This window comes from Castor canadensis, chromosome 13 (assembly GCF_047511655.1).
Source record: "Castor canadensis chromosome 13, mCasCan1.hap1v2, whole genome shotgun sequence".
Taxonomy (NCBI): Eukaryota; Metazoa; Chordata; class Mammalia; order Rodentia; family Castoridae; genus Castor; species Castor canadensis.
Genome location: NC_133398.1, coordinates 7,579,296 through 7,602,767, shown reverse-complemented (window position 1 = coordinate 7,602,767; position 23,472 = coordinate 7,579,296). Strand labels below are relative to the sequence as shown.

General features: G+C 40.5%; 1 protein-coding gene across 1 annotated transcript in view; it reads left to right on the top strand.

Moving 5' to 3' along the window:
• The window catches only part of Gle1 (GLE1 RNA export mediator), a 32,958-nt gene extending 11,474 nt beyond the window's left edge, over positions 1-21,484 (top strand). Inside the window, exons 6-16 of the mRNA XM_020164324.2 lie at positions 314-568; positions 9,483-9,714; positions 10,405-10,517; positions 10,672-10,741; positions 14,714-14,856; positions 14,961-15,151; positions 15,805-15,934; positions 16,464-16,568; positions 18,454-18,536; positions 19,380-19,443; positions 20,136-21,484. Of these exons, the coding sequence (XP_020019913.2) occupies positions 314-568; positions 9,483-9,714; positions 10,405-10,517; positions 10,672-10,741; positions 14,714-14,856; positions 14,961-15,151; positions 15,805-15,934; positions 16,464-16,568; positions 18,454-18,536; positions 19,380-19,443; positions 20,136-20,204 (1,455 nt within the window). The 3' untranslated portion in view covers positions 20,205-21,484. The remainder of the gene's footprint in view (positions 1-313; positions 569-9,482; positions 9,715-10,404; positions 10,518-10,671; positions 10,742-14,713; positions 14,857-14,960; positions 15,152-15,804; positions 15,935-16,463; positions 16,569-18,453; positions 18,537-19,379; positions 19,444-20,135) is intronic.
• Positions 21,485-23,472: the final 1,988 nt, after the last annotated feature.

Here is a 23,472-nt window from a genome sequence, read left to right as displayed (position 1 = left end):
TAGCTTTCTTCTTTTCTCCCTTTGATTCATCTGGGCTCCCAGCCTATGGTATGATGCCATATTCAGGGTAGGTCTTCTCCCTTAGATAATCCTTTCTGGAAACACCCTCACAGATACCCCAAGAGGTATGCTTTACTATTCTAGGTGCTTCTCAATCCAGTCAAGTTGACAAGCAAGATTAACCATCAGAGGGCCTTGGGAAGTCTTCTTCCTGCTCTGAGTCCATCTGTAAAAGTGTGTAGCTCACCTAGGACTTGAGCAATGTGGAAAGTTAAAAGCCCCCTCAGGAACAACTTACATGTCCTTTCTGTAGATTCTCAATCTGAAGCTTCGGGAGGCAGAGCAGCAGCGCATGAAGCAGGCAGAGCAGGAGCGGCTGCGGAAAGAGGAAGGTCAGGTCCGCCTGCAGAGACTCTACACCCTGCAGGAGGAGGTGCTACAGCTCAGCCAGCAGCTGGATGCCTCTGACCAGCACAAGGACCTGCTGGTGGTCGACCTTGCTACCTTCCGGACCCGGGGTAACCAGCTGTGCAGCCTCATCTCTGGGATCATTCGTGCCACTTCAGAGGTGAGAGACTGCAGAGTGACTCTGCTTTCTATCAGAAGTGGAGACTCTTAAAGGCAAAATGTTTTCTGATTTAAAAGTAGTGCCTGTCTATTGAAGGAAATACTAAAAATCATTACAGGTCATCTCCTTACCAAGCGTTAACCACGGGTAACATTTTCTTGTGCTTCTTTTCAGATAGAATATGTGTATGTGTGTGTGTTAACCTAATCCCAGACTGGACTCATATAGATCAAGAATTTCCTATCTTAGGTTAAAAAGTATTTGTTTTGGGGCTGGCAGAGTGGCTCAAGTGGTAGAGCACCTGTGTAGCAAGCGTGTAAGCCTCACTCAGTTCAAACCCCAGTAATGCCAAAAAAAGAAAAAGTCTTAAAAAATATGTTTCTTCTGATTGCAAAATCTCTTAATTAATAATCTGTATTGAATACTTGCTGTGCTCATGGTAAAAATGAAAACTTTACAGAAGTGCATTTTGCATTTTTTAGTTAACATTGTGGGTTTTATTTGTTTTGGGGTTTTGTTTGGCTGTACTAGGGTTTGAACTCAGTGGCAAGCACTCTACCACTTGAGTGATGCCCCTAGATCTTTTTGCTTTAGTTTTTTTTCAGATAAAGTCTCAAGTTTTTGCCCTAGTAGGCCTGGACTTTAATCCTTATGGCTTCTGTGTAATTGGAATGACAGGTGTACAGCACCATAGCCAGCTTTTTGTTGAGATGGGATTTTGCTAATGTTTTTGTTTGAGCTGGGCTCAAGCTCCCAATCTCTGCCTCCCAAGTAACTGGGATTATAGGTGTGAGCCATCATACCCAGCCTCACATTGTAATTATCTTTTGTTTTAATTTTGTTTTATTTTTGGCAGTAGTAGAGTTTGAAGTCAGGGCCTTGCATTTGCTAAATACGTGCTCTACCTCTTGAGCCATTCCCCTAACCTTCATTAAAGATATTTTGGGCCTGGAGGTGTGGCTCAAGTGATAGAACATCTGTTTTGTGAGTGATAGAGCCCTAAGTTCATATCCAAGTCCCTCATTCCACTCCCCTCCAAAAAAAAAGTTTAACAGGTGCAAGTATTGTCTCAACATTTATATGTTCCATAATATTATATATATATGTATATATTTATTCCATAAACATTCCATAAATATTTGATGACAGGTTATATTGGATATTTGCAACATATAATCACACTGAAATTTATTGAAGAAAACAATAAAATATTGAACATTTAAATTCAACATTAATTAATTAATTAAGCTGGGGTTTGAACTCAGGGCTTCATCATTTTATATATATTTTTTTTTCTTAATTTTTCATTTTTATAAATTCTGAAAAATGTTTTCACATTAATAAGTAGATAGGTCTACAAGGAATTTATATCAATAAACTACTTCCAATTTATTAACTCACTTAGCGGCATTGAGGTCACACTTAGTTGAAAGCAATTATCTGCAAAGCATGTGACTTGTGACATACTTTCTCATACAGCTCAATATTTTAAATTGATAAAAGAACTGACAAAAGGTTCCCTGAGGTTTTTACATTCCAGAATAATGCATCATTTTAAGATCCTCAATGAATGAAATGCCTGCCTTTCTTTTTGCAAATTGAGAAAGGTAAAACTATTATGAAAAAGTCAGAAAATTAACTATCAAGACATCTTCACTGCATCCTTCACTAACAGATGGACTTGAGGAAAGAATATAGGTGTGAATTGAAGATTCAGAAATTGGTGACCCTCAAACTAAGTGTCTACCTGCCCTTAAAAACCCTTTGGAGGACAAACACTTAAGTTTGAAGATTGCTGATACAAAATTTTACCTCTTTTTATTGAATTAGATGAGAGAGATAAGTCAATTCAGATTAGGCCTTGGGGCTAAAAGTCAGTCTTCTTGGTTAATGTTAAAGATGGCTGATATCTTCTATTTTCTTTTTTGTGGTAATAGCCTCAACTTTAATTCTGAGGATCTGATGTTGAGTGTATATACTACCTAAGGGAAATATTATGCCCCATTCAAAATGATTATTAAGATTGTAAAAAATATGAGAAATGTTTTGAATGTAGCAAAGGAAAAAAGCAAAGTATATACTTGTATCAAAATCATGAGTCACGTTGGGCTCTGGTGGTTCACTCCTGTAATCCTAGCTACTTGGGAGGCTGAGATAGAGAGGACTGTGGTTTGAGGCCAGCTGAGGCAAATAGTTTGTGAGACCCCCATCACCAAATTAACCAGAACAAAATGGATTGTAGGTGTTGCTCAAGGAGTACAGTGCATGCTTTGAAAGCAAGAAGGCCTGAATTCAAGTCCCAGTTCCACCACCACCAACAAAAAAAAATGAGTCAATTATGTAAAAGTACATAAACTTCTAGATAATGAAGATACGACTTTTTATAAAATGTTTTTAGTGTTGCATGACTTGTGTATAATGGTGATGGTGACATCTATGATTCTGAAGGTCAGTGTACTCTAAAATTCCCTTTTCCCCAGTGGTACTAAGTACTTGGGTGAATCTAAGTTCCACTAAATCAAGATTTTATATATTTTTACTACCATGCATAGAACTAGACTATCATTATGTAAGTATTTCTGATTATTTTCTTGAGATAAATTCCTAGAATAACTTCATTAATTTTTTTTTTTAAGACAGGATCTGGCCCATGTAGTCTAAGCTGGCCTTGAACTCAATCCTTCTGCTTAGTCTCATAAGTGCAGAGATTACAGGCATGTACCAGCACACCTGGCTTCATCAGAGAATTTTAAGGTTCTTGGTTCCTATCCAGAAGTTGTACCAATTCACAATATTTTTGTTTTGACTTTTTTTTTTTGTGGTACTGGGTTTTGAACTCAGGGCCTATACCTTGAGCCACTCTGCCAGCTCTTTTTTGTGATAGATTTTTTTCTGAGATAGAGTCTCTTGAACTGTTTGCCCAGGCTGGCTTCAAACTGTGAGCCTCCTAATCTCTGCCTCCTGAGTAGCTAGGATTGCAGGCATGAGCCACTAGCCCCTGGCTGTTTTGGGTTTTTTTTGAGACAAGATCTCACTATGTAGCCCAGGATGGCCTTGAAGTTGAGATCCTCCTATCTTTGCTTCCCAAGTGCTAGGATTATAGGTGTATGCTCCATGCTTAACTTCTAGTTCACACTTTCTTTTTTGTAGTACTGGGGTTTGCACTTGCTAGGCAGGTGCTGTATAACCTGAGCCACACCCCCAGTCCTCTTTGCTTTGTTTATGTTTTTTTAATAAGGTCTTGCTTTTATGCCTGGGCTGGCCTGGACAGCAATCTTCCTCTTTACACTTTTCCTGTAGCTGGGATGATAAGCATATACCACCATGCTAATGTTTTATTGACTGATATAGGGGTCTCACTAACTGCCCATTTTATGCTTCCCAGGTAGTAAAGATTACAAACATAAGCCACTGCACCCCTCCTAGCTCATATTTTACAGATAGTGTCTAGTGCTATTTTCATCAGATATTTGACATTAGATATTGTAAAATTCTTGAATCCTTTTGCCTTCAGTAATATTTTTGTATAATTTCTACTTAAATTAATAGTGACATTGAACATTTTTCACCTTTGTTCACCTTTTTAATTTACTTTATGGATTGTATGTCTCTGTCCTTCCATTGAAGATTGCATGTTTTTAAAAATCAGTATAGGGTTAGGATTTGAACAAGGGTACACGCTTGATAGGCAGATGCTCTACTGATTGTATTTTTATTTTGATACCAGGCTTATCCTATTTAGGTAACATTATACCTTAGTATTTGGAGGGGAAAACTAATCATAAACTAATAAGTAGATGCCCAAAAGTAGAAGTTTTTTCTTTATTTTTCTATGTTGGGTGAGTTATCTCAAAATGAGGGACCTTGGTGATTTAACAAACATATTTATAGAACAGAACAGTGAAAATAATGCAGGACTTCTTAGTTCATTTTGTAATCCTTTATAATCAAATTCTGACAAAGTAGCAAACTTAGAAATTTGCATATCAGCCTTACTTATATACAATCTTATTTATGAGCAGAAATTATAAAAGAAAAGATTAGGAATCAAATTTATCAGTGCCTTAGAATAATATACCATACCTAAAGAAGTAGTATTCTTCTGGAGCTAATCCTAGCTACTTGGCAGGTGGAGATGGGGAAGATTGAAGGTTGAGGCCAGCCCAGACAAAAAGTTCACAAGACCCATCTCAACCAACAAAAGCTGGGTGTGGTGGTGCTGCCTTTCACCCCAGACAAGTGGGAAGCTTGTCAATAGGAGGATCTTGGTCCAGGCTGGCCCAGGCATGCACTCAAGACCCTATCTCAAAAATAATCAACACAGGCTAGCAGATGACTCCAGTGGGCATGTGCTTGCCTAGCAATCAAATACCAACACTCCCCGCCCCACCCCAAAAAAAGGTTGGAGGCATGGTTCAAGTGGTGTAGGGCCTGCCTAGAATCCCAAGGCCCTGAGTTCAGTCTCTAGAACCACCAAAAAAAAAAAAAAAAAAAAAACCCAGAATAAATAACCAAAGCAAAAAGGTCTGAGTACATAGTTCAAGAGGTAGAGTGCCTGCTTAACAAGCACAGGGATCTGAGTTCAAACCCCAATATCACAAAAAAAAGTATTATTCTAAGAATTGTGTAAAGCTAGTGCATTTGTTATAAAATCTATTCATGAAATTCATTTCACTAATAGGATAAGGGATCAAAATTATAGTTTATCTCATCAGATATTGTAAAAACATGCCACATTTCAAGAAAAATTTAAAAAAACATAATTAACAAAGAATAAAATTTATTCATCATTAACATAATAAAGTATGTGTCCTCTTAGTCTATTTAACACTGCATTTTAGCTACACCATTAAAGTCAGGAAAGGAATAATATATCACATTGCTACTTTGCTCATTGTTAAAAATTTTTAGCCAATGCAAGGCAGGAAAAAATATGTGAAGTTACAAATTTAAGTAGGAAATGTAATGACTATTATTTGATGACAATTAGATTATCTACCTAGCAAGCTAAGAGAAAAAAGCTGGGAATTATTAGATTTTTTTTTTTTTTTTTTTTTTTTTTTGTGGTGATGGGGTTTGAACTTAGGGCCTTGGCACTTGCTAGGCAGGCGTTCTACCATGTGAGCCACAACCCCAGCCCTTTTTGTTTTAATTATTTTTGGATTGGGTCCAGAGTTTATACCTGGGCCCACCTGGACCACAATTTTCTTTATGATTTTTATAAAGAGGAGCTGGGATGGCAGATGTCCACCTGCATGCCTCGCTTTTATTGGTTAAGCTGGAGTCTTGTGAACTTTTTGTCTGTGCTGGCCTCTGATCTTCCCAATCTCCTCCACCTACCAGGTAGCTAGGATTACAGGTGTGAACCACTGTACCTGGCCAACAGTGTATTTTCAATGCCATTTTTAGAAGGATCTTATACTTTGTTATTCTTCAACAACCTTCCTTTTTTTTTTTTTTTTTTTTTTTGAGGGGGTGGCATACTTCAGGTTAACTCAGAACCTCACACTTGCTAGGCAGATATTCTACCACTTGAGACACTTTTTTTTTCCGCCCCTTAGCAGTACTGGGGTTTGAACTCGGCCATTTGAACCGTACCCCCAGCCCTAATTTTTTTTTTTTTGTTGGAGAAAGGGTCTTACTATGTGGCCTGGGATGGCCTGGACCTCAAGATACTTCTGCTATAAACTTTCAGAAGCTAGGATTACAGAATGTTGCCATCACTTCTGCCCCCTTTCAAAAATAATGGATTATAAAATACTTAGAAATAAACCAACAGTAAATGTATGATTTAAATAATAAAAGTCCAAAACTTCATTTGATTTATTAAATTAGACTTAAATGATTGTATTGAAAATCTTTAATAAAGTAAGGTATCATATTTGTTCAAAAATATGTTGTACTATCTGAAAACAAGACTAATGATGGAGGACCTGCATGATCAAATATAAAACATTTTTGTTTGTTTGTTGAGACAGAGCCTCACTGCGTAGCTTAGGCTGACGTGAAACTTGTAATGCCGCTACCTCAAACATGCTGTATTTACAGGGTTGTACCACCACCACCACCAAACCTGAGTATATAAAAACATTTTCTTTCTTTTTCTTTTTTTTTTTTGGCAGTACTGGGGCTTGAACTCAGGGCTTCCACTTGAGCCACTTCACCAGCCCCTTTTTTTGTGATTTTTTTTTTTTAAGGTAGGGTCTCTCGTACTATTTGCCCAGGCTGGCTTCAAATTGAGATCCTTCTGATCTCTTCCTCCTGAGAAGCCATGATTATAGGCATGAGCCACTGGTGCCCAGCTAAAAACATTTTCTAATACTACAGTTAAAGCAATTTGTTCTCACCTAGAAACAGACAGCAGAATTAGTGGAATCAAATAGCAAGACCAGGAGAAGATAAATTTTTTTTTCCTTTTTTTTTTTTTTTTTGGCAGCACTGGGGTTTAAACTCAGGTCCTCCTGTTTGCTAGGCAGGTGCTTTTACCCCTTGAGCCACTTCGCCAGTCCTTTTTTTGTAGGGGTGTTTTTGAGGTAGGGTCTTGTGAACTATTTGCCCAGCTGGCTTTGAACCTCAGTCCTCCTGATCTCTGTCTCCTGAGAAGCTACAATTATAGGCGTGAGCCACCGGTGCCCGGCTAAGATGTAATTTTTATAGGTGATTAATATATTGTCAGTGTATAATCATTATCACTTAATAGCATGGATGTATTTGGAGAAATATGTTAGGAACTTTCATAGCTTTTTGTAGGGGGGTAGTTACCAGGGTTTGAACTCACGTTTGCTAGGCAGGTACTCTGCCACCTAAGCCACTTCACCATTTTTGGATATTTTCGAGATCGGGTCTCATAAACTGTTTGCCTGGGCTGGCCTCAAACCGCAGTCCTCCTAGTTTCTGCCTTCCCGAGTAGCTAGGATTTCAGGTGTAAGCCACCAGTGCCTGGAGTGATTCACCTTTGTGTCAATGTGAGCTGATCTTTTTTTTTTTTTTTCCATCCTTTCGTGCTTGGCATTGAACCCAGGGCCTCATGTATGAGAGAAAGTGCTCCACAACTGAGCTACATGCCAGCCCACATGATATAATCTTATGGGATCACTGCTGTACATGCAGCCCATCATTGCCAGAAATGTTTTTATGCTGTACATTTTGACTGTATAAAGGTACAATTGTGTGTATATGCATATTAGCTTTTGCAGAACTGATATTCATACCCAGGCCTTGCACATCGTAATCAGGTTCTCTGCCACTAAGTTGTACTCCAGCTTGGTATCACTTTTTTTTGATTGCCTTTGGAGATTTTTTTTTTTTATTGTTTTTACATTTACTCACATGTATATACATTGTTTGGGTCACCTCTATCCTCCCACTCCCACTGTATCACTTTTAATCAGTGGAGTAAGAGCTGACAATGTAGTTCAGTGATAGAGCACTTGCCTAGCCTTGGATTCAATCCTCAGCACCACAGAATAAAATAAAATAAATCAATGGGACAAAGATTCTTCATATAGAAAGCTAAAACATACTTTCAACTTATTCTTTAGTTCTTAGTTATTTATATGCAAAACCAAAGAGATCAAAAGAAAGAAGTCATGCTGGCTACCAGTAGCTCATACCACTGGAAAAAGCGATCAGGAGGATTTAGTTTCAAAGCCAGCCCGGGAAAATAGTTCAAGGGACCCTATCTCGAAAAACACATCACAAAAAAGGGCTGTCAGAGTGGCTCAAGCAGTAAGAGTGCCTGCCTAGCAAGTGTGAGGCCCTGAGTTCAAATCCCAATGCCACCAAAAAAAGTAAAGAAATCATTAAGTTCAGTGGAAAAAAAAATTAGGTGAATATTTCAGTAATACTATGATGCAGAGGCCATAGGTAAGTATAACAAGAACAAACGTCATAAAGGAAAAGGATAGATATGAATGCATAATTTTTTTTTTTTTTTTTTTTAGTGGTACTAGGGTTTGCACTTAGGGCTTCACACTTCCTAGACAGGCACTTTTACAGCTTGAGCCATTCAACCAGCCCAAGTTCATAAAAACTAAAGACATTTTAATTAGGAAACATGTAATGTTTATAGCATACAAAAGTCCTTGATACGAAGAGTGCTTTTGCAATTTTATGGAAAAAAGTTAAGTCACTGTCACTTTCTGTTCCCATCATATAAACAGTGAGCAGGACTGGGAATGTGGGTCAAGTAGTAGAGCACTTCCCTAGTAAACACAAGGCCCTGAGTTCAATCTCCAGTAAGGAAAGAAAGAAAGGAAGGGATGAAGAGAGGGAGGGAAGGACGACCACAGAAAGGGAGGGAGGAAAAAAACAGCCAAAGGACAGGACAAGTAATTTTTAAAAGCTAAAATAACCTGGGTGCCAGTGGCTTGCACCTGTAATCCTAACCACTTAGGAGGCAAAGATCAGGAGGATCTCAGTTCGAAGCCAGCTAGGGCAAATAGTTTGAGAGACCCTATCTCGAATACCCACCACAAAACCCCAGTACTGCAGGAAAAAAAAAAAAAGCTAAGATTTTTCCAATAAATATGAAAATAAGTTCAAAATCATCATTACTGTAACACTGCAAATTAAAATTATCTTTTTGTTTTGTTTTTTTTATTGAGATATGGTCTTACTATGTAGCCCATGCTGGAGTGGAACTCATAATTCTCCTGCCTCAGCCTCCTTAATACTGGGATTACAGGTGTGTACCACCACTCTTGGCTAAGACTATCATTTTTGTCACAAACTCTTAAAAATTTAATCTGGCCAGTGTTGGTGATAACGTACAAAATTTATGCTTAGGATTTGGCATTAAATCTCAAAGTGGACAGAATTCAGCTAGCGTCAGTGTACTGAATGTAGGTAATCCATTGGTCCAATGGAGTACCTAGAAAATGGGCACTTAGCACTGTCTGTGTCCCTCTGACAGAGTGGCTACCCCACAGCAGAAAACCAAGCTGAGGCTGAGCAAGCCCTTCAAGAAATGAGGGACCTCCTCACAAACTTGGGGCAGGAGATCACCAGAGCCTGTGAGGACAAGAAGCAACAGGATGAAGAGGAGGCCCAGGTCAAGCTGCAAGAATCACAGATGCAGCAAGGGTCAGGGGCCCATGCACCGTCCCCTGCTCCCAGCCAGGGCCCAGGATGGACACAGAATGAAGGTGGGTTTTGGTGTGGATACAGTCCTTTAACTCAGTGTATTTCAGTTGGTGAAAAGTGAGAATGTGTTAAGCTACAGAATGGAGCAATTAATCAAAACTTTTGCGTAATGATTATGCTCAGTTTTGGTTGATGTGGAACCTGATTTCACATTCAAACACTTTCCTCAAAGACTAGAAAGTCTGTGTAATTCTAGTTGCTGTATTACTCTAAGTATTGCTGCAACTGAGTATTTTAAATAAATACATACAGATACGTTCACTTAATATGTATGAAAATCAGTGTAACATTTGGGCTCTAGAGCCACATAAGTTTGAATCTATTTTTACTGACTAGCAATGTGACCTTGGCAAATCACTTAACCTTTCTGTGCTTGTTTGTTTATACACAAAATGGACTTAATAATAGTATCTGCTGTTCAATCCCCAGTACTGCTAGGAAAAGTAAATTTTAAAAAGTCTAGGGGGCTGGTGGATGCCTTAAGTTGTAGGGTGTGTGTCTAGCAAGCATGGGGCCCTGAGTTCAAACTCCAGTACCACTAAAAAAATTAAAAAAAAAAATAGTATCTGCTTAGCATGTTATTGTGACCACTACAGCAGTTAATATATAATAAAGTGAGTAGAACATTCTTAGTTCATATAACATGTTCGATAAGCACTAGCTGCTTTTCAAGCCTGTCTTTTGTTCCTCAGACCTCCAGGTGAAGGTACAAGACAGTACAATGCAGTGGTACCAGCAGCTGCAGGATGCTTCTGCCCAGTGTGTGTTGGCCTTTGAGGGTCTGACCAACAGCAAAGATAGTCAGGTAGGGATAGCTGGATCGCAAGAATTCTATGGGTGGTTCCCCACAACCTTAAGTCCCAAAGGAATGTTGCTGGCATACCACATTCCCTAGTCCTAAAGGCATCTCCTCAACCCTTCAAAACTCCATCTGCCTTCTCACTGTTCTCTTCTGGCAGACCAAAAAAATAAAGATGGACCTGCAGAAAGCTGCCACCATCCCAGTGAGCCAAATCTCCACCATTGCAGGTGCGTCAGGGGATTGAGAATGTGACTCTGCTTCATTGTCTTACTCTTTCAGACTACAAATCTACTTAGCTGTAAGGTTCCTATAAAAAGAGTGTGTTCAAAAAATGTTGGTAGTTATATCAGATATTTATAAACTGTATGCATCCTATTTTTCTCCCCTTTTTTCCTCCTTAACACATAGCTTTTGATGACTTTAATAAGCTATCCATTTTTTTATTGTTTATTTATTTATTCATATGTGTATACATTGTTTGGGCCATTTCTCCCCACTGCCCACCGCCCCCCTCTCCCCCCCCACCTCCCTAAGCTATGCATTAATAGTAAATTACACTAAATTATTTAAGGATGGTTTTTTAAATTTTTATTTATTTATTTATTTATTTGTTTATTTATTTATGGCAATGCTGGTGTTTGAACTCAAGGCCTTGTGCTTGCCAGCCAAGTACCTACCACTTGAGCCGCTCTTCCAGACCTGTTTTTGTTTTTTTAGCAGTGATGGGGATTTGACCCAAGGTCTCAAGCATGGTAGGCAAGTGGTCTGCCACTGAGCCACACAGGGCTGACTCTTAGCTGTAAAGTTGAAGTTATTTTTGCAAACATCATAATGGGAACCTAGGCCAGGCACTGGTGGCTCACACTTATCTCTGGTGGCAGAGATAAGGAGGATCAAAGTTTGAATCCAGCATGGGCAAATAGTTTGAGAGAGACTATCTCAAAAAACCCCTCACAAAAAAAAGGGCTGGTGGAATGGCTCAAGGTGTAGGCCCTGAATTCAAACTCCAGTACCAAAAAAAAAAAAGGAACCTAAGATGTGACTTGTGGTCTTTGCTTTGCATTTGTTCTACAACATTAGCTTTTCTAAATTCCAAGCTTTAGGATGTGTTTCTTTTCTCTCTAGAGGCAGACATAGAGTAAGAACTGAATTGGGAAATACCCTTCTTTAGAACCAGAGGTTTGTTTTTTATACAGCTGTTGATGAGGAGGCCACCAAATGGTGGGGGAGCCTGCACAACTGTGGAGCTGCCCTCAAGTACCTCATTAACTTGTCACCAAAAAAGCATAGGAACATTGCTATTCCTACCCTCAGGGGGCCATGTGACAAAACTTACACATCACTTTGTTGCCTAAAATTCTTTGTAGATCAGGGCAAAGTATAAATAAACACATATTACATTGTGGAATTTAAAGTGCTATTTGCTTTAATAACAACAGCAAAGGGGTAGAGGTGGTCTAGACATCCACTCCACACATTCACTTGCTCTCCTTAGCTTATCTTTCATTCTCACCTGTTATTGCACACAGCCTTGCCTCCAGTGCAGCAGGGAAATGGAGATGCAGTGTGAGCTCCTCAGAGACCTGCCCCTTCTATACCTCCTGGCTATATTTACCGTTTAGTTTCCTGTTTCAGAGCTGAGGCCTTTCTGCCTGAGCCTACCCTTCTACAAGTCTGCTCTTATTCCCATCTCTTCTGTCTCCCTAAGACCATTCATCACTATGGCCTTTCTCTGCTGGCTTCTGTGACTGCTCTCTGTTACAGGCTTTCAACATGCCTGAGTCATCCACATCTAACATACATTTTCTTTGATCCTCTACCTTCTCATCCTACTTTCTAATCTTCCTCACCTTTCCATTTGGTACTGTGGAATACTCCCTCCCCTATGAAACTTGGCAATTCTGCCTCTGTCATGGCATTATTTTCCAGGTCTGTCTCTATTCAGACCTTAATTGTAGGTATTTCCTAGATATCTGCTGATACTCCCCAGTTCTCCTCATCCTACCTACCCTAATTGCTGCATTGCTGGGATGACAGGAATGTGCCATCAAGCCTAACTTTCATTGGTTGAGATGGGGTCTTGGGAATTTTTTGCCTGGGCTGGCCTCAAACCTCAATCCTCCTAATTTACACCTTTCAGGTAGCTAGGTTTAGAGGCATGAGAACTGTGCCCAGCTATGTTTTCTAAATATTGCCTTTAAAAAAAAATATTTCTTAGCCAGGAGCTAGTGGCTCATGCCTGTAATCCTAGCTATTCAGGAGGCAGAGGTTCAAAAGGATTGAGGTTAAAAGCCAGCCCTGGTAAATAGTTCGCAAGACCCTATCTCGAAAAAGCCCATCACAAAAAATGGCTGGTGGAGTTGTTCAAGGTGTAGGCCTGAGTTCAAACTCCAGTACTGAAAAAAAAAAATTATTGGCTTTATCCCTGTGACTTCCCTTATCACTATAAGCTTGTTGATAGCTTCCAGTCTGGTCAGAACACAAGGCATGCTCTGCAATTAAGTGCTCAGAAAGTACTGAATGGGTGAGAGGAAGAATGATCTCCTTCCTTTCTTTTAAAGAAAGGCCCAGGTCCACGAGCAGTTAGATTTGGAGGAGAATTTAAATGAGGACATGGGCAAGAGGATGTGGGAGGCCATGTCAGGCATAGGGGTGGAGAAGCACGGAAAAGAGGGCTGAATAGGGGATTTGGCCAATGGAGTCCTTTGAAACTGTCAGTAATACAGCAATAGAATATGACTTGGCAAGAATATGAGTCAGGAATTGAGTATGGAAATATACATATTTTAACATCTCAGTAAGATCTGGGTCTCTGACTTTTTGGGATTATTTGTCTTGGGGTTCCTATGATGTTTGAATATTTGATTCTTGGTTCCCTTCTGAAACCAGGGTATTTGTGGAGGATATTTCTGAGACTATTGTAACATTTCTGAAGTGATTAGGATACTTTGCAAAGTATTTCTCAACTGGAGTTGCTGTGTTAAACTTTGATCACAAGTACTGGAGTAATGAAAATTAATTCAGATCTGTTTAAGTAATGAAAAAAAGGTGTTTAAGAATAAAAGGGTATTTTCACAGAATATGGTAGCAGGAATAGAGATGGGGAAACTAGGTCTCAGGAACTAGGAACATTCTGTTTTTCTCTTATCTCATCTTTCCTCTGTACATCTCCATCAGATGTACAGATTTTTCTTTGTTTGTTTTTGGTTTTGTTTTTTTTTTTTTGAGCCACATGGCAGATATAAAGCCCCACTACTGCCTGTGAGACAGTGTTGAAGGACCAGCCACTTCAAGGAATTGACTCTTAGTTGGCTGATTCACTAAGCTTGACTACCATAATCTAACTATAGCTGGTGTGGTTTATTTATACAAATACAGCTATTAGGAACTGTGGTAGTTAGCTTTTCATTATGGTAACAATACCTAAGATTATCAGCTTATAAAGGGAAAAGGTTTATTTTGGCTCACAGTTTTTTTTTGAGGTTTCAATCCCATAATCAGTTGGCCTGTGAGTTTTGGCATATCATAGCAGGGGTACTGTGGCATGGCAAAACTGCTCACCTGATGGCCAGGTAGTCAAAAAGAGAGGAAGAAATCAGGGTCCCAGAGGCCCCTTCAAAGGCAAGCCCAGAATGAACTGAAAACCTCCCACTAAGCCCCACCTCTTAAAAGTTTCTCCCACCTCCCAACAGTGCCAAGCTGGGGAGCAAGTCTTTACCGTGTGGACCTTTGGTGAACATGTAAAATCCAATTTAAACCATAGCAGGAATCCATTCCTATATCTCTGAAGATGGAGGAAGGCAGGCCCCGAGAGGAGGAAACATCACCATGAAATGAAAGATGCTTGAGAAGATTCTTCCTAAGATGTGACTGATTCTAGGAATATATACCAAAGCCCTGAGGTCTGAAACACTACTTGATGCCTTTTTTCTTTATCTCTGTCTTCTGTGTCAGTTTCAGAATTAGTCATTCCCAAATAAGGGAATCCTTTTGAGTAGTGCCACGACCTGTGTACTTTTGCATCCACTACAGCATGAATTTGGTTGTCATTTTCTGCTTTACCAATGTTTTGGTTTTAGACTCTGAACATCTATAAGGTTGTACAGCTGCACTTTTGTAGATGCTTTGTTATCACATGTTGAAAAGGAGAGTGACATGCAGTTGTATCTTTTTATTGACTTCCTCTCTCTCATACCCAGGCTCAAAGCTGAAGGAGGTCTTTGACAAGATCCACAGCCTTCTATCTGGAAAGCCTGTGCAATCTGGTGGGCGCTCTGTGTCTGTCACACTTAACCCACAAGGGTTGTACTTTGTCCAGTACAAACTGGCAGAGAAATTTGTGGTAAGAAACCTTGTTCCCAGAGGTAGGGGAAGAAGAGGCTTGTGTACAACATGAAGCCTTTCTCAGGTGTTAATTTAAAATTCTGCCCATCTCTGTGTTCCCAGAAACAAGGCGAGGAAGAAGTGGCCTCTCACCATGAAGCAGCATTTCCTATTGCTGTGGTGGCGTCAGGGATCTGGGAGCTCCACCCCAGAGTGGGGGACCTCATTCTTGCTCATCTCCACAAGAAGTGTCCTTACTCTGTTCCTTTCTACCCAGCTTTCAAGGAGGGGATGGCTTTGGAGGACTATCAGCGGTGAAGTTGTTTTTCTCCTCAGTTATTCTCCCTAGGGAAATTAAGAGACTATAGATAGAATTGGAATTTGTTTTTCCTCCTCCTCACAGCTCCTCTTTTTTTTTTTGTTTTTTAATGGTACTAGGGCTTGAACTCAGGGCTAGGCAGGTGCCCTACCACTTGGTACAACTCTTCCTATGTACTTTGAATGTTCTGTCAGAAATATAATGTCTTTCATGCAAACTGGACAGCTTTTGGGATTTGTGGATTTAGGAACCAATAATCAATATATTTTACTGGAAAGAACACTAGATCTAGAATTCAGTGGTCTTAGAATTGATTCCTGCTTTTCATTGAATGCATAAATCATTTAACCTCCTCAAGTATCAATTTCCTTATTTATGTGGGGTGATGATATCTGTTACCTCCTGAGTTTACCTGTGAATTTACCTTGCAGGGTAAAACATATATTTGACAATGTATATAAATGCCTTGTAAACAAAGTATTCTACAGATGTAATAATATGTAATAATGTATCAATAATACAAAATGTAGTAGTAATATTATGTTTTACTTTTTTTTTTAATATGTTTTACTTTTAATCATAAAGAGAATTCTCTGATTTGTCACCTTCATTTCACCTTGTCACATTAGAGTTTATCTTCCTATGTAGGATGCTTGGCTACCAAGTGAAGGATTCCAAGATGGAACAGCAGGACAACTTTCTAAAACGCATGTCTGGGATGATCCGTCTCTATGCTGCCATTATCCAGCTCCGGTGGCCATATGGAAACCAACAAGTGGTAGGTAGAAAAGGTTTACTGTCAATAAGGAAACATTGGATCTCAGTCCATGTTAGTATATGCCACCCACAGCAAATATTGGCCTTTGTGTTAGTTAGTTTTCTGTTACTGTAAAAAAAATACTCAAAATAAATGACTTACAGGGAGAAATGTTTATTTTGGCTTATACTTTCAGAGGTTGCAGGCCTTGGTACTGTTGCTTTGAACCTTTGTTGAGGCAGTACATCATGACAGAAGCATGTGGTAGTCAAAGCTGCTCACCTTATGTCAGCCAGGAAGTGAAAGAGAGAGACAGGAAGGGGCCAGGATCCTAATATCCCCTTCAAGGGTACATCCCCAATAACCTAACTTTGTCCACTAGGCCCCACTTCTTAAAGATTCTCCCACCTCCCAGTAGTGCCATAGGCATATGCTAAAGCTAGATGACCTGGGGCTCTTGTCTACTTGGTAATGACTGAGTGAGAACCCTGAGAATTTAGATCTCTGAATAAAGTAAGATCAAATCATGACAAAGCTTCTTTCCTCCCAGACTCACCCTCACGGCTTAAATCATGGCTGGCGCTGGTTGGCACAGATGTTAAACATGGAACCTCTGTCAGATGTGACAGCCACCCTCCTGTTTGACTTTTTGGAGGTACGTAATTCAGTTAATCACAATGGTTGGAGGTAGCTTTAGGACACTGGGTGACATGAATGGGGAAGCAAAAGGGAAATAGAGCCTGGAGGTGAGCAGCATTAGGCCAGTGTCATAAATTTTTTCCCAAGCCATCAGACAAACCTAGCTTTTTCTAACCATTGTACTTGCCTTCTCTGTGGGAATGTTTTTTCATTATAAAGAAAAGAAAATGGTTCATTCTTAGCATAAGTGAAAAGAGGATTTAGTTTTAGGGACTTAGAAATAACTCTTTAAAAAAAAAAAAAAGTAGAGCCAGGCGCCGGTGGCTCACGCCTGTTATCCTAGATACTCAGGAAGCAGAGATCAGGAGGGTCACAGTTCGAAGCCAGCCCAGGCAAATAGTTAGTGAGACCCTATCTCAAAAAAAAACCTTCACAAAAAAGGGCTGGTGGAGTGGTTCAAGGTGTAGGCTCTGAATTCAAACCCCAGCACCACACACACACAAAAAAAGTAGAAATAACTTTATAACCAAGAGTAGGTTGGGCTATTGAATCTCATGAGGCCTTGAACTAGGAACTAGAATAATACCAGACACCAAAACAGTCTTGGGGGGCTGGCACATGATCTTTCATAACTGCTGTCCCTGCAGGTTGTCGTTTTCTTGCTCTGTAGAGTAACTTTCCCTGACTCTCTATGCATAGTGAGCTGGCCATCCTGGGCTCTATCACTCAGTCTCAGTATGGTCACCCAGTATGGTTGGACCAATATCTCACTGTTCTGATCCTACTTCCAGAGAGAAAATAAGAGCTAGCTTGGATCAGGTGTCTCCCCATCTAGGAGGCGCCATACAGTTCTGCCCTTAAGGGGCCACAACTGTAGGGTGAGGGTTTCTATGAAAAGGAGATACATTTTTTTTTTTTTTTTTAAACTCAGGGCCTCACACTTGATAGGCAGGCGTTCTACCACTTGAGCCACTCCACCAGCCTTTTTTTTGTGTTTGGTGTTTTCAAGATGGGGTCTTATGCACTATTTTCCTAGGCTGGCTTTGAATCTCCATCCTCCTGATCTCTGCCTCCAGAGTAGCTAGAATTACAGGCATGAGTCACCAATGCCCGGCTGCCAGCAGTTTTTTGCTTGGTATATTTTTGTGTGTGTGGTACTGGGGTTGAACTCAGGACCTCAAGCTTTCTAGGCAGGCACTCTACCACTTGCGCCTCTGCCAGCCCTGTTTTGTGTTTGGTTATTTTAAGGTAGGGTCTTGTGAACTATTTGCTGAGGCTGGCTTCAAACCTTAATCCTCCCAAGGATCCTAGCCTCCCAAGAAGCTAGGATTACAGGTGTGAGCCACCAAGTCACTGGGCCTCACTGAGTCTCTCTTTTTTTTTTTTTTTCCTGTGGTACTGGGGCTTGAACTCAGGGCCTACACCTTAAGTCACTCCACCAGCCCTATTTTTGTGAAGGGTTTTTTGAAATAGGGTCTTGTGAATTATTTGCCGGACTGGCTTCAAACCAAGATCCTCCTGATCTCTGCCTCCTGAGTAGCTAGGATTACAGGCATGAGTCACCGGTGCTCATCTTTTCTTTTTTAATGCCAAGGATTGAAACTCCAAGTGTTGTGCATGCTAGGCAAGCACTCTACTGCTGAGCGCTACCCCCCTACACCAAGAAGGATGGATTTTTCCATTCTCTCCCAAGTTAGCTAGGTTGATAGTGTTATGACTAAAAGAAAAAGACAAAACAACTGTTTTTTCTGTAGCCCAGGCTGGTATGAACTCCCTTTATAGCCCAGGCTTAAAAATTTTTGAAAGGAGTGAAAGGCAAAAGGGTGAGTGATTATGCTTCATAGATCTGTTCTGTGAATGGATTTTTGTTCTCTGCTCTCATAGCACTTGTCTCCCTCCAGGTGTGTGGAAATGCCCTCATGAAACAGTACCAGGTTCAGTTCTGGAAAGTGATACTTCTCATCAAAGAGGACTACTTCCCCAGGTATTGGTCTCATTGAGCAGACCATGAGGATTTAGTAGATAATATTCAGGAGCCAGGCATCAGATAATCTTGAGTGCTATTGCAGGCTATTTTTCACTAGGATTGAAAGTGCCTCTACTGAGCTAGAGTATAGCTCAGGAGCAGATCACTTGCCTAGTACATACAAGGCCTTAGTTCCTGTCCTGAGCACTGTGAAAGGGAGGAGGCCTATGTAAAGAATGCCATCTTTCTGCTCTTGTCTTTCCCTTTGATATTGGAGTAAATGCTTTTGAATTCTAATGATAGTCTCTCTTAAATATTGTTGGCAAGCAAAAACACAAATTAGGAAGATCTTGAATCAAAATATCTGGCATTGGGCTGGGAATATTAGAGCACTTGTCTAGCATGTGTGAGGCCCTGGATTCAATCCCTAGCACCAAAAAAAAGAATAATCTGAGATGGTGGTTACATGTAATCATGAATTAAACCAAGGAGTCAGGTCCTTTCATTAAATCAGTCAGAGAACCTGATTTATCCCCCAGTTTGCATGCCTCTGGTGTGGTATAAGTACCCTTCTATTTCCTCTCAACTCTTTAGCATTTCAAGTGGGGGGAAGGCCTTTGTGATCTTACCAGATCATAAAGACCTTAGAAAGGAACAGTGCTCTCCTCTCTTTTGTCCTTTGTTTGAAAAGAAGGCTGGGACCATTTGGAAGAGCAACAGCATCCTTGACCTAAAAGACACCTCTGTGAGTCACTGGATCCAGCCCTCATTCCCGATCAACAGGGCTGATCACCCATCATCTCTGTAAAAGATAGATATGTATCACAGATGGGATTCATGTGTTTCTTTCTCTCCCTGTAGAATTGAAGCCATCACAAGCTCAGGACAGATGGGTTCTTTCATACGTCTGAAGCAGTTCTTGGAGGTAAGGTGTCCTTATCCCAGAACTCGAACTGTTGGCCTGGAATGCACCTGTATCTGGCGAGTCTTAGTCCTGCAGACACTGATTACAGTCTTTTCCTCTCAGTCTTTCTAAACTCTGCTTTTTGTTCTTGATCTTTGGACTAAACGCTGCCGTTTTTCTCTTCTTTCTACATATTATTTTCCCTACTGCCTGTGAGGCAGCTATCCTAAAAGATGAATGAAATACACTTAGTGAATCTCTCACCAGGTCACTTTTTTGTCATGTTGGCCAAGGTTCTTTTCTCAGTCCTGGGTCTGGGGAAGGTGTGGTTACTTTTCTCTATGAGAACACACTTTAAGTTGGACTCTTCCCCTGTTTCCAACTACCAAAAAATTCCAAAAGTTAATTTTGACAAATGATTTACAACTGTAGTTGGTCTGCCAAGATAGCCCAGTGAGTTTCAGCCACCAGGAGCCCAACTGGGAAAACAGTGATGGTAATGATAAGGCCAGGCTGTGGGGAGACAAGGCTGGGTTGGGCATAATAATAGCTCTTCATTTGCTCTAGCCTTACACAGATCCATCGGGCTTACCTCCAGACTTTCAGGTCCTCTCAGGACCTGAAACTGCTGTCCCTCAGTTTCTTCCAACTGTAAATGTTAGAAGTAGTTTTCTCAAATACTTATTCTGTGTTCTTCATCTTTCCCTGACCAGAAATGTTTACAACGCAAGGAGATTCCTGTCCCCAAGGGCTTTCTGACTTCCTCCTTCTGGCGCTCCTGAGACCACTGTGTCATCCACCATCACCATTATGTTGCAGAGAGGCAGTAATAAAGCAACTGAAGACAGCTGAACTTGCGAGAAGTCATGTTAGATTTGAAAATTTGTCAGTGTGTTTTTATATATTTCTACCTTGTGACTAGTAGAGAAGTAGAGAAGATCTCTCATGGATCACAAAATCTTTGCCGTCTCTTAGCAGATTCAGTAGCTCCTGATGGTGCCCCATGATAAAGAAATGGAATCAGCCCTTCTGATTTTTGCAAAAGTTATGAAAAGAGGTTACATCCTTTGCCACTCTTATCTTTTCCTTTGTCTCTAGTATGTTTCAGGAAGTTGGTGATATCTTAATCATTTCACTCTGAGCGGAATCAAGCCCACCACTTTCACTCCCACTCCACTATTCACATGAATTCCCACAAAAAGACTCTAAATTCCCTTTAAAGTATCACTTAATGGTTGAGGCTAATCCCTTACATGCAAGTCTGGGTTACGGTGATTTTTGCTTTCTCAGCTTGTGAGGTAATTCTGAATTCAGAGCATATGTGTAATGTAGGCATGAACTGAGTCCCAGAGTGAATCAGAGTAGCTGGGTGTCTGGGTTGGGAGTGGAAACATGGGGCTATGAAATGAACACTTTTTGTCTTCTTAATTTGGAATTTGGCCCCTGAATGTTTGTGGATGCATGCTCTAGAGCAGGTGTTATTTTTTTTTTTTTCAGCCCAAATTAAGTTGTGCTGAGAGCTGGGCATAGTTGTGCACATCTGTAATCCCAGAACTTGGGTGGTTGAGTCAGGAAGAGTTTGAAGCTGGCCTGTGCTACATAGCAAGTTCCAGGCCACCCTCAGAAACATAGCAAGACCCTGTCTCAAAAAACAACAATAACAAAAAAAGAAAAAACAAGATTGGCTGAGATGTGACTTGTAAGATTGTACATGAGCTGAGCAATGATTTGGGTTAAATAGAATGTTCAGGAGGAATTAAGAAGTGCTTTATAATCATTTTACATGTTCTGAGTGATGATTGATGACTAATTTTCCTGACTAAAGCCACTGCAAAATATAGCTTGGCTATTCAGCTAAAGGTTGAGATTTCTTTTTCTATGGAAAGATGGTTTTCTTGTGTACTACAAAGACAGTGGCCACATATCTGTTCCTCTCTACTAAATGCTTTGTGGAGGGCTGTGTTCACTGATGTTCTTGAATGGCTTGAAGCAACCCATTCTATGAATTGTTGACTACTGTGCCAAAAATCAGTAATAAAGGTTGATTTTTCATAAAAACCCATCGCTGATCTATAACTCATTCAGCTCATTCTTGAGCTCTAAGTCATTTGGGGCACAGTAGTATAGAAGTCCAGGATAGAGTGATATGCTTTTATTCTGTTGTCTTGACCTTCACCGTGAAGGTCTTTTTTGGAATTATATACCAAAAACTGACTTATTTTATCTAGCAAGACATGTGAGGGCCTGGGGTAGAGCTCTGTGGTAGATCACTTGCTTGTCATGTGTAGGCCCTGGTTTTGATCCCCAGTGATGTGAAAGTATTCTAGTCTGTTAATGCAAACAATGAAGTGAACACGAGAGGAGTCAGGAGACCTGGACTTCATTTACTTTTAGGTTTGTGTGGCCTGGATAGGTCATTTACTGCTCTGAACCTCAGTATCTCCACCTCCAAAAGAAAAGAATTGGAATGGTCGCTGTAGGTTTCAAATCGTGCTTGGTAGCAGTTCCTCAGGGCAGAACTTCCCTACTGCTGTGATGGGCATTCCCACCCCTTTAGCTTTTGGGGCTTCTCGACAGGGCCTGGAGTGAGTGGAGTCTTCACAACCATTTGCCAGTTGCACTTTTTTCTATGTAAGCCTTAAAATGGAGTCATTTTCCAAATACCATGCCAGGGGGCAGGTTGGGAAGCACTGACTTCAGGAGAAGAAGGGTGTTAAGTGGATGGAACTCAGTCCTTGGTTACTCAGCAGATGGAGGCTTTGTGCAAATTTCCTTCTAGATACTTCTACCCTCTGCTGGAAAATTGGCCTGTTATAACTGAAAATCTATGGTATGAAGTAGTGAAACAGTGCCCACCTGTCATGCTGCTCATGTTTTGTGCAAGCATTGAGCGGGACCCTGATAGAGCTCTAGGATCCCCTCTGCCACTGCATTTTTGCTTTATGTCTGCATATATGGGGTTTTATGTAAGATTAGAAATGGAGAAATTTCCCTTTCAAAAATAAAGCTGAATGTGTTGGTGCACACCTGTAATCCCAGCACTCCAAGGCAAAGGCAAGGAGGATCACAAGATCAAGGCCTTGGTGGGCTACATAGTAAGATTTTGTCTCCCAAAAAAAAGACAAATAAAATGTGAAACCAGGTATGGTGGCTTGCACCTTTAGTCCAAGCTACTCAAGAGGCTAAGGCAAGAGAATTGATGGAGCCCAGGAGTTGGGCTGTTGTTGCCCAGGCAACATACAACTCTTTTTCATTGTTACTATGTTTTTTAAGGTACTCCAGTCTGATCTTGAATTTGCAGTTCTTCCTGCCTCAGGCTCCTGAGTGTTGGGATTACAGCAGTGTACCACCATGTTCAGCAAGACCCTCATCTCTTTAAAAAAAAAAAAAAAGAAATGTGAAAGAGTGAAAGGTCACTGGGGTCTAGGGTATAGTTCAGTAGTACAGTGTGTGCTTGCCATGTGTGAGACTCTTGACTTTAATCTCTAACACTGAAAAAATCCACTGGACAAGTTGATATTAGGGTCTCTTTTAACTTATTTTGTTTGTTTGGTTTTGAGATGGGGGTCTCACCATGTAGCCCAAGCTGGCCTCCAACTTTTGATCTGCCTCACCTTCCCGAGTGGTGGGATTATAGGAGTGAGTCAGTCACCATGCCCAGTTTAGAGTCTCTTTCACTGCAAATTTTTACTACCCCATAGTGGTAATTTACAGTATTTTCATATTCTTCCTTTAGATGTGGTTAGCAGTCTCGGGTTTGTCATTTGATGCTGGTATTCCTGATGATTCTCAAGGTAAACCAAGAAAGAAAAGCATAGGGAGGCCAGGTTTTTGATACCCACTGATAGTGTCGCCTCAGAGATCATGAATCCCAGCCAAGAGATGGAACTCTACATGGGTAGTAGCATCAGATTCCTGACAGCAGAATGCTGAGGGCTGCATTCACTTTTCAGCTCAAGTGCTTACTTGTCTGCTTGTTCCTCTCTAGCTTGACCTCATTTCTCAGGCTGAGTGTCCACATTTTTGTCATATCATCGTCCTATATCATTA